An 11,405-nucleotide genomic window follows, 5' to 3' on the forward strand; every position below is an offset into this window, starting at 1 on the left:
TCCATTTGCCCCTGCCCTGGGCCTGCGTGTCCTGACTCTGCCTTCTTCCAGGTCCCTCGGGCAGTGAGAGCCTTCCTCCTGCCAGCAGCGCTTCCAGCAACTCCAGCAACGCAGCCACCAGCAGCAGCGAAGAGATGCGCCCCATCAAGACAGAGCCCGGGCTATCATCCCACTACGGGCACAGCAGCTCCATGTCCCAGGTACACCCCCCAGGCAGGGAGATAGGACTGCCAGTAGGACAGTGGTACACTGCCAAGGACCAGGTGGCTGGGTCAGCACGGGAATATGCAAGCTGTAGCCGGGCCCCAGCACGTGGCAGCAGGAGCTGCTCAGTACCCTTGGGACCGCACCCGAGGCTAGGGGCTGTCTGCGTGAGGGTCTGTTTCAGCACATCTGATCAAGTTACAGTGATTTGAGCACACAGCTGTGGCACAAAAATGTTGTCTGGGACCTGCCGACACAGGGAGTGGGGAGGGACACATTAGGACACCACCCACAACCTCAGTCAGACTGTGTGCATTGGGGGATGGTGGTACGAACTGTAGCGGGCTGTAGAAGGTGGCACATGGACTTTCTAGGCAAGTCTGTCTCCTCAGCGAGAGGTGGTTTGACCTTGACGTTGAAGGCCCGATAGATTTTTTTTTAACATTTTATTTATTTATTTGAGAGAGAATGCTTGCAAGAGAGAACACAAGCCAGGGGAAGGGGCTGAGGGAGAAGCACACCCCCACTGAGCAGGGAGCCCTGATGCTGGGGCTCGATCCCAGGACCCTGAGATCATGACCTGAGCCAAAGGCAGATGCTTAACTGACTGAGCTACCCTGGTGCCCCAGGATGGATAGATTTTAACAGGAGGAGGGGAAGGAAGAGGACCTTCCTTGTGTGGGCAGAGGTGTGGAAACTATAGAGGGCAGGGTGGGTGGGCACAGGCAGGGTGCCATTTAATGAGGGTCAGCTGCAGCTCCAGCCTCATACATGTGTCCAGAAGATGGGTCAGCAGTACTGTCCTTTCCCTCTTTGGAATATGATGGCATTCCTACTCCCCAACCCCTTCCCTCTTTGGTTCTCCTCTTTGGGATTAGGATAGTCCCACACTTGGTTATTGTTTCCCGTTAATTCTGATCTGTTCTCCACATGCGCTTGAGGGAGGCCGTATCCTAAAGAGCTTTTTAGTATCAGGGTAAAGCAGCTGGTCCCATAGAACCCAAAGAGCCAGGAGCCTCTTCTGGGCATGGAGATCCGATGGTGATAAGACCATAGAAAATGTCTCATCTATCAGAACCTTCTGAGAAGCCGCAATATCCACACATGTACTGGGTCCCAGTGCTCAGAAGAAGCTAATGAATCACGCAGACCCTTCCCGTCCCACAGCACAGGGACTTGGGAAAACAGAGACGGGCTGCTTGGTGTCTTACCCTGCCTTTGTCCTCGAGCCCTCTCCCCTCATCCCTAGGGGTAGGAGCCAGCTTGGGCACCTCTGTGTCATGGGGCTCTCCTCCCCAACCCAGGTCCCCCTTCCTCAGCTCTCAGGAGTGATTCCATTGAGCTCATCTTGTGCTTTTTGCTTTCAGACGTTCTCAGTCAGTGCGATGTCTGGCCACGGGCCCTCCATCCACCCAGTCCTCTCGGCCCTGAAGCTCTCCCCGCAAGGCTACGCATCTTCTGTCAGCCAGTCACCGCAGGCCAGCTCCAAGCAGGACCCTTGGAACAGCCTGGCCTTGGCTGACAGTCATGGGGACATAATCACTGCATAATGTCACCTCCTTCCCTCCTCAGATTCCTGCACGGACTTGGGACTTGGAGGACAGCAGAGATGAGGCTCCGGGCTCCCAGGAGCCAGCCCTCTCTGTTGGGGAATGACTCCAAAAGAACAACTGGGAAGAAACTTGAAATTGACGATTTGGTTAGGGGAAGTGGGTGTTGGATTTTATCAGATGCCTTTACAAGGGTGGGCTACTGGAAAGATCCCAAACTCTGATCTGGAAGAGCCCACCCTTCACTATGAGCACATTTAAGTCCCTTCTGTGGAGTAAGAGACTTCTTTCTTGTTTTCCACCCCGCCCCTCCCCCGCAAGAGATGAGATGTCTTTCTGCCCTACCCTTCCACCACTGTGGCCTAAGATGGTGGTTTTTCCATGGTGTTCCCAGCACTGGAGATCTGAGGGTGGGTGGAGGGGTCAAGGCACTGGGACCCCTGGTCCAGCCTGAACCAGGGCACCTGTTTGAGACGCATATGGATGCGACAAGCCCCCCCGGGCCGCTGCTGCCCCTGTCCAGCACTCCCCCTTCAGGCTTGGCACATCCCTGCAATCCTCAGTACCGAATCTTGACCCTGGAAACATTGGGTATAGCCCCGATGTTACTGAATGCTTCATGGGGAGATGGAGGAGAGGGCCGCTTCACCCACTGCAAGGTGTGCCTTTGGCAACTTGCCTCTCCCAAGTTCCTTTCCCTGGCTCAAACCTCTACTCCTCCTCACCCCCCAAGGCCTCTGAAAATAACAATCCCTTCCACTGCTGAGTGATTCAGCTCTGCCTTCAGCTCGAACGGGTCTCCCGCTCTGCAGAACAAGAGCGCGGCAGTTCCACAGCACAGCAGTCTCCTCCACAGCTGTCCCCCAAATCTGTCATCCACCCCATCACACACAGGCGGGTCCTGAGTAAGTACAAAAGGTTCTGCTGCTAAAGCAAGTTTGACACTCGTCTGAGACTTGAGACCTTCCGGAGAGCACGTCTGGTGGACACCGTTCCCAGGGGTGTGCGGGGGCTTTCCGTGGATTCTGGCTCACTTGCATGTGGATCTCACGATGCCGCTCTTGTTGGAGATGCGCCTCTTGGTCAGGCAGCGGGCTGAGTTCATCCACGGGGTGTGGAGCACCTGCACCCGCACCCTTTCCCCAGCAGAAGTCTCGTCTGGGAGGCGAAAAGCTAGGGATGTTGCAACATCAATTCAAAGCAAGCAAACACAACAAAACCAAACTCAGATGATGACCGATAAGAGAAGACACCGAGGGTGGGCCCTGAGGGAGTCTCCAGCTCTGTGCTCTTCTGGAATTGGCCACCTCTCCTTGTTGCCGTTTCTGCCCGTGATGCTGGGGCTCACAAAGACTCCTCCCTGGTCGTCGCCCTCAGCAGAGCTATAGCTGACCGTGGGCTTCCTACATCCTCCCCCCAGATGCCCAGCTCCCCCCGCCAAATCCTACTGGCTGTAGCAGAGAATATTTTTAAACCAAGATTCTGTTTTAATCATCATTTACATCGCTTTCTTCCATGAAGGCCACCCTCATATACCTTCCCTAACCCACAAACCTGTTAACATTGTCTTAAGGTGAAATGGCTGTAAAATCAGTATTTAACTAATAAATTTATCTGTACTCCTCTTTTCCTTCTCCTCCCTCAGAGGTCATTACTGGGAGGCTCGATGCTGCTCTTTGCAAGGCAGTCTTGGGCCACGGAGGCCCCTTTGCTGATCTGCTCACAGGCTGCGTAAAATCATGTCTCCCTTCAGTCATTTATGGCAGTTGGCCAAGACTTCCTCTGTTTGTGGTGGTGGCTAGTGAAAAGAACACTCATTTCGGCCCTGCTACTGACTAGTTGGCGACCTTGCCAGGTAACCTCTAGGCTTTGGTTTCCTAAGAGAGGGCTGGGCCAGCTGTTAACTAAAGTTCCTAAGGCCCAACAGTTGCTGCCTGATGAAGGGGGCCATCTCTAGAGCTTTCCTCAGGGCCAGCAGGGCTGGGGCATGAGGCAGAGGGCAGGGCAGTGGTCCGTCCAGCCCACCTGGTTTAAGATCACCCTGACTTGCTCTTGCCCTCTTCCATTTCCCCTTTATGGTTCAACCCAAACAAGCTTCTAGAGAGATGAAAACTTCTCCTTTATCCAGTTGTCTTCACCTGCTGTGGCTACAGAATTGTTTAATTGCTTCATTGTAAAAGTGGGCTGGAAGCGGGGGTAGTGGTCCGGAGGCCACCCACTGACTCAGTACCTGTGGGATGGGACACAGGCAAGCAAACCTGCCGCCACTCAGAACTGTCTGTGGTGGCTGCCTGCTGCTCTCAGCTGGCTTTTGCCAAACCCACAGGCAACTGGTGGCCTTGACCTTCCACAGCACCCCTGTTATTTCAGAGCAGGTAAGGGGGGGAAAAAACCAGGTCAACCAGTATTTTATGTAAAGTCAGAAAACCTTTTAAAGTTGCTAAGGAATAGTTAAACCTACTAAATAAACATAGCTACCATCCAGAAGGACGCACAGCAAATGGCAACTACGAGTCACAAAAGAGATTCAAAAACAAAACCTGCCAGGACTTATGCTGGCCTGGGAAGCCCATGTTTTCTGGTGGTGAAATCTTTGCTGAAGACATCTGCCACTTCCTTTTGGAATGGCTTTCAGAACAGAATGACCTACACCGATCAACCTCGTTCGTTATAGAGTCATAACCTGCACTTCATCCCAGATGGTATAAGCAAGCTTCATTCAGCTTCCCGGCTCACCAGTCTTGCTTGCTTCCCCAGATTGCATCCATCCTCAGAGGATGTCAAGTTGCTATCAGTCAGGATATTCTAAAGGATGAAGTTCCCCGAGGGGCGGGAATTGGCTGGTGGGGAAGGATGGGGGGGGGCACTTGCAAGGATGGCGTCATCACAATGAATGTCTGGCCTGACGTGGTGAGTGAAGCAGACAATGCATGTGTCCAGGTTAAGCAGTCTTTCACATTCCCCTACTGTCTCCCGTCTTGCTAGGACAAAACCTTTGGAAGCACAGTTTAAAGTGACAGTCGAGAACATTTTTGAATGCCTTTAGGGGATGAGTTGTAGCCCATTTAGATATGATTATATCTGGCTTGAGATGACAACAGTGAAAATACGTTTATATTCACTGAACCTACGCCTGGGCTGGGGTGGTTTATATTCACTGAACCTATGCCCAATGGAGCTGGGGTGTGGGTTATTCGGATGAACCTCCCACCCCTTGAGCCTCCAGAACTTGACACACTTGAATACTGACTGCATGAGAAATAGCCATTTGGAAAGCTGCTTTTGGAGCGGAGGTGATTGTGTTTTTTGGTTTTTAACCTAACCTTCTGACTTTGGAGACCACTCTTCAGATCACGTCCTTGCCTCGCTTGAAGCTAGAACACCAAAATGCCATCTCCCGTAACAACCCAAATAGGTGTCATCCCATGACCAAGCATCAGCCTCAGAGCTTCAGGGTTTAGCCTGGGAGGGGGAACCCGAATTCCCCAGGTCTCTCTGCCTCTGGACACTTCTTTCATTTCATCCACGGAGGCCTCTGTCCTGCAGCCTTCTGGGGGCGTGCTGCTACTTTCAATCACACTGGCTCCAAGATAATTTTTCTCTCCCCTCCAGGAGCTGTGGCATGGCGCTTGCAAACAGACTATTCCGTAACAGGGAGAACTAACTAATCCAAGTGAAGAGGACATTCAAACAGACCCCGTTCTTCCAAGTCCGGTTTTCTTTTGGTCTGTGCATTGCTTCTTCACTCTTCTGGCAGAAGCCTGAGAGCCTGTGGGTTTGGTTTTACACAGGGGACCGACAGCAGTGCTGGGGGTTACCAGGAACAGAGGAGTTCAGAAAATGCCTGCAAGGTGCCCAGCACTCTTGCACCCAGGCTCTAGAAGTGGCTGCAGGCTCCATGTGGGGAGGTCTTCAGATAGACCCAAAGAGGGAGCTTCTCCTTCCAAGTGAAGGGTGATAAATGACACCCCCTTGCCTACACCTCCCTCCCCTATACACACACTTCATCCCCCCCCACCCCGCTGGTGATTGCCTTCTGTAGTACAGCTGTGGTAGCCCCTTGCACCTGAGAAAGTGAAGATGTGCCCACCTCCCCCCGGGGCTTATAAGAGGTTTTTTAAATAGGGGCACCTGCTCTTCTAATCACTGAGCAGTGGCAGGTTTCTAACCAGTGAATCTCTGATCGCAAGGAGTTAATTCAGAAGCAGCTCAGTGCTAGTAAATTGTACTAGTAGACCATACTATAGACTCCTTACAGTGACTGTGGTCTCTTGTGTGGCCTCTTCTTTAAGATGGATTTGCTCAAATGAAATGGGTTCTAGTTAGAGATGTAAAAAATTTAAATTTATCCTTCCTCCCTTGTTCTTTTCCTTTAGAACTCAAGAAAATAAACAAATTGGGGCGCCTGGGTGGCACAGCGGTTAAGCGCCTGCCTTTGGCTCAGGGCGTGATCCCGGCATTGTGGGATCAAGCCCCACATCAGGCTCCTCCACTATGAGCCTGCTTCTTCCTCTCCCACTCCCCCTGCTTGTGTTCCCTCTCTCGCTGGCTGCCTCTATCTCTGTCAAATAAATAAATAAAATCTTAAAAAAAAAAAAAAGAAAAGAAACAAATTGACACTATCTGTTATTTCTAGGGTTCTTGATTATCTGAGATGTTTAAGTTGGGATGGGGGACAGATATGGTAAGACAAGACTGAAATAACAGAATCCTCAGTAGGCCTAGGACGAGGCCTCTCTGCAAACAAAGCAATAGTTAATGTGCTTTTTATCCTAAAGGTGTTGCTATATTATTCAAAGAATCCCCCAGCATTGCTGTAGTGATGTGGGTGGGAAACACTTTCAGGAGGTCAACCTGTTTCCCCCTGGCTCTGTGACACCCTTGACAGCTGTTCTGTGGTGCAGCTCACCTTGCAGATTTCCTTAATATGATTTCCAGCCTTACAACCACCAAAGTCCCCTTTACCCCACCCCGCCCCTGCCATAATTCTCATGTTTTGAAATTATTTTATTTACATAATTATTTAGGCTTTTCCTCATTTTTCATAAATCAAAAACAGAACCACATGTAAATGACACCTCAGTTTTTAAAAGAACAAAGACATAACTGCTAATTTCTGCTCACAAGTGCCAGGTAGTTGATAGACTGAGCTGACTGAGTTCCCACCCATTGCAAAGGCATTCAGTTTAGTTTGCTTTACGATCTTGGTGTGGCAATTGGATGGATGCTTACCTTGGGGCATTGTGACTGTTCAAACATGGCTTGTGGGTTCCTATTGGGTGAATCTCTGGGCCCCAGGGGCTCTAGAAGGGGACCACTGTCATATACACACCCTGCAATGGATTCCGTGCCCGTCTCTATCCATGCTTCTACTTTCTCAGGCAGGTTTGAGGTCAGTCTGGCTGTTGTCGAGCTACATGAGTCGGGGCAGTTCACTAGACGGCTCTTCATCTCACTATCTTTATAGGCGAAATGTTTTGGACCTAGGGGATCTTTCAGGTCCGTTTGAGTTCTACGCAGTCATGAGAGCTCCAATAATCTGAAATTATCCTTGCCATATCTGATATCATACAAGGAGCCCAAGCTGCCTTTCCCTTTTGTCATGTCTAGAGAGCGGTCAGGAAAAGACATCAACACGTTACTCCCCAGACACACGCTGAATTAGATCTAGCATCCAGGACTTTGGGCCAACAGCTCTGAAATTATAAGTGGCTCACCTCTCAATCTTTTTTCTTTTTTAAAGATTTTATTTATTTATTTATTTATTTGAGAGAGAGAGAGAGAGCGTGCATGCGCACAAGTAGGGGGAGGGGCAGAAGGAGAGGGAGAAGCAGACTCCCTGCTGAGCAGGGAGTTTGACATGGGCTGGATCCCAGGATCCCAGGATCATGACCTGAGCTGAAGGCAGACGCTCAATGGACTGAGTCACCAAGGTGTCCCACCTCTCTCTCAATTAGTATTCTCAACAAGTATTCTTGTTGGTACAGGTGAAACCTCAGGGTCCAATATTTGAAAATGCTTCCTCTGGAGACTCCTGATTGATGTTCTTCAAAAGGAAAACTGTACCTTTTTCTTGTGACCTAAGTAATGAGCTTTAAAAATGTTTCCAAAGCTATACATTCAGTAAGTATTGTCTCACAAAGTAGCCACCTTGGAGACTACTTATTCTAATCTTGTAGCTGTTGCAAAAATATATGTTGGAACTCCCTTTAGACACCATCCAGAATCTGCTCATCTCAACCTAAGAGAACCAGGCTATTGCTTCTTAGCCACATTTAGTTTGGGGCCCCAACTAGAATTACATCGCTTGATCAATTTCTGTCACCTGGCCTTTCTAAATGCCCCTCGTAAGGATAGGAATTTGTCCTCAGTGAAGAGCTATTGAGGAATGTTCTGTAGACTCTGAAAGCCGATGCCAGCAAACGAAGCAGGGGAAATGGGAAACATTTTCAGGTCTTCTATGGCTACCACACTGCGGAGGAAAGCATGCTATGCATTAGTTCTGGTGTGTTTTCTTAAATCCACCCGACGACGTTGGTGTCTTCCCTCACTACGCAGCTGCACTGGAGAGGTTTGAGAGGGACCGCAGGTCATGGAACTGGAACGCAATGCTGAGGCTTCCTGCAGGGTCCTGCATAAAGAACGTTCTAAGTAAGTCATTTCTGCAATTTGGAGCAGTGATTTTTTTTTTAAATTTTGGGGGTCACAGACCCCTCTGAAAATATAATAAAAGCCAGGTATGCTTTCCCAGAAAGCTACCCGTACTCTGAGACTTTATACACTATTCATCATTTTAGGGGGTCCAAGAACTCTGGAAACTTCTCCATACACCCCAGGTTAAGAATTCCTGCTCTCGGGGCGCCTGGGTAGCGCAGTCGTTAAGCATCTGCCTTCGGCTCAGAGTGTGATCCCGGCGTTCCGGAATCGAATCCCACATCGGGCTCCTCCGTTGGGAGCCTGCTTCTTCCTCTCCCACTCCCCCTGCTGTGTTCCCTCTCTTGCTGGCTGTCTCTCTGTCACATAAATAAATATCTTTAAAAAAAAAAAAAAAAGAATCCCTGCTCTCAAGGCTCTGGTTTAGTCCAGTGCTGCAAGAATCCCTGCTCTCAAGGCTCTGGTTTAGTCCAGTGCTTACTCTGTTAGTCAAACTGACTAGGTCAACTCCATCTAGGATGTCCTGGCACTTGGTAGGACCTTCCTATTTAAGCTATGAAGTCAAGCAATCAAACAATCCCAGGGCATTTGTCAGGGGCCCTGGTGCTGCTCTAGGCTCCCAGGAAGCCCTGCAGCCTTAAATCCAGCTGTTCCCACAAGGACAGCAGCACTGAGGAATTCCTGGTCGCTTCTTCCTTAGGGGAGGATATGGGTCTGGAGTCTGCGGGAATACAGTGGGGTTACAAGACACAAACTGCTAAGGATTTGGGGAAGTTAGTATTAACAAGGTTTCCAATAGCTGGTCTAGGAGGGTCGAACTGAAAGAAAACTGAACCCTGTGAGGAAAAAGGATACCTGGATTGGGAGACAATGCCTGACTCATTTACAGATCATGAGGGGTCTCAGAGATCATCTGGTCCAGACGCTCCTGTCCCACCATTGTCAAGGGAACTCACCCAAGGACACGGAACTGGTTGTGAGGAAGAGCCCTGAGATTGGCATCAAGGTCCGGTCCTTGCAGTTAATGCACTGACCATGTGGGGGCACTAGCATTCTCCTCTCCTGTGGCTACCAGACTATTAAAGCCTGATTTTCAAGCACTCTCAGGTCAGCCCAGAAATTGTGTTAAAAAAAAAGTACCTACTGCTTATTAAGCATTAGTGTAGGTCCAACTCTGCTAGTAGCTTTATATATCCACATAGAACATGTATATATCTTTACAGCCATGTTTTGGACTCAAGGAAGATACGACCCATGGATTTTAAGTAACTCACTGAAGGTCATAGAGTGTGTATGCCTCTGGAGACATATAAAACCTCACTATGGTTCAGAATCCCCAAGTTCTTTCTTTTGCAGTCTGATTCCTTACCAGATTCTACTGCTTTTCTCCTTCACTTCCTTTCTCACTGTCTGTGAGGTGGCTCTATTTTAATCGATTTTCATGTTCACTGTAACTATAATCCTGTTGGAGAAATCAGGAGCACAAAGGAAGACGGAGGAATTGGCTCCATGACCCTTAGAAAGCTAGGTCCTGAGGCCAGGCTCCTGTGGGCTTTGGGGTTGCCCCCAGTCCAGGAGACAAATAATAATAGCTAAAAGATATTGAACTCTAAGCCAGGCCCAGGGCTAAGAGATCAATGTGAATCATCTCAGTAAATCCCACAGTAGCCCAGTGAGGTACCCATTTCACTCCATTTTACAGATGAAGAAACTGAGGTACAGAAAGGGAAATTACTCGCCCAAGTTCTGCCCACTGAGTGGTGAGATTTGGATCCGGGTAGTCTGATGCAGGAACAGTACTCTTCACTGCCATTCTATGGAGTTACTCTTCTAGGAATTTGTCCTTCCCCAGCCTTATTGTCCTAGAATGATGATTACATGCACTTGCAGAGCACTTTACAGTTTATGAGTGTTTTGCATCTAGTATCTCATTTAATCATTCATTCAAAGAACACTTATTATTGAATGCCTGCCAACTGCCTACCAACTTCCAAGCCCTTGCTGCTCCAAGTGTGGTCCCTGGACCAGCAGCAACAGCAGCAGCCTCTGGGAGCTTGTTGGAAAGGCAAAATCTTGAGCCCTGTTAGAAACCTGAGTCAGAATCTTCATTTGAATAAGATTCCCAGGTGATTCAGGGGCATATTAAAGTTTAAGAAACCCTGCTTTATGATCTTTCCATGATAAAGCCATATATAGCTCACTTAAAACATGAATAGATACAGGGACACTGTGACTTGCTTGTCTTCCCACGACTAACGATGAGGCAGTCTAACATAAAGAGCTTACAACAGTGCTTTGCACATAGTATGTGCTCAACAAATAGCTATTATTATAAATGACAGAGTCACTCTGTGAACCATTTGGTTTCCTAATTTCATAGTTCTTTGGGCTCTGCAGAGCCTTCTTAGGCATCAGGCATTCATTCCAAGAGGTGAGGCAATGATTGTGATTCTGGTTTCCTTCGCAGCTCAGCCAAGGTCTAGAGAATGGGGATTTAGGTGCTCCAGAAGCTACTGTTTGTGGGCACCTGATCCTACAGCAGGGGGCCTCCTAGCGGGGATGTTGTTCTCCAGAAGAAGCCAGATACAGAAAGAGGGAGACCAGAAGGTTCTCAGGGGATCCCTCCTGGAAACTCAGCACCTGCAAACCTCATTCCCTCTGTCTCCAGGGTCCCACTGTGTTGTGAAACTTCAGTACCCTGAGACTTCCTAGCCTTCCTCTCCACACTTTCTGCTCCTGTTCCCTTTAGGCCACCTGTACTGCTCCCTCTCAATCAGCAGGACACAGCCTGAGAAAGAACTGGGCCTGTCTGCTGTGCTGACCAAGTCCTCCTCAGGACTCTCTCGGGTCCGTGGTGCCTGCTATCCTGGACAGTTTCTGGAACATCTGCTCTGGCACTTCCCCAAATTTCCCTGCTGTCTTCTGGAAACTGCTGGCTCCCATCCTCTTTGGAGAACTAACAATGGAACATAGATATTTCTGAATAGTCTATCGTTT

At 49.2% G+C, this 11,405-nt stretch overlaps 1 protein-coding gene across 5 annotated transcripts in view; it reads left to right on the forward strand.

Moving 5' to 3' along the window:
- Positions 1 to 3,379, forward strand: part of GATA4 (GATA binding protein 4) — an 85,371-nt gene extending 81,992 nt beyond the window's left edge. For all 5 annotated transcript variants that reach the window (XM_034661370.1, XM_034661371.1, XM_019804237.2 and 2 more), the window contains 2 exons: positions 52 to 200; positions 1,572 to 3,379. In XM_034661370.1, the coding sequence (XP_034517261.1) occupies positions 52 to 200; positions 1,572 to 1,754 (332 nt within the window). In that variant the 3' untranslated portion in view covers positions 1,755 to 3,379. The remainder of the gene's footprint in view (positions 1 to 51; positions 201 to 1,571) is intronic.
- Positions 3,380 to 11,405: the final 8,026 nt, after the last annotated feature.

The sequence above is a fragment of the Ailuropoda melanoleuca genome, chromosome 5 (genome assembly GCF_002007445.2).
Source record: "Ailuropoda melanoleuca isolate Jingjing chromosome 5, ASM200744v2, whole genome shotgun sequence".
Classification (NCBI taxonomy): Eukaryota; Metazoa; Chordata; class Mammalia; order Carnivora; family Ursidae; genus Ailuropoda; species Ailuropoda melanoleuca.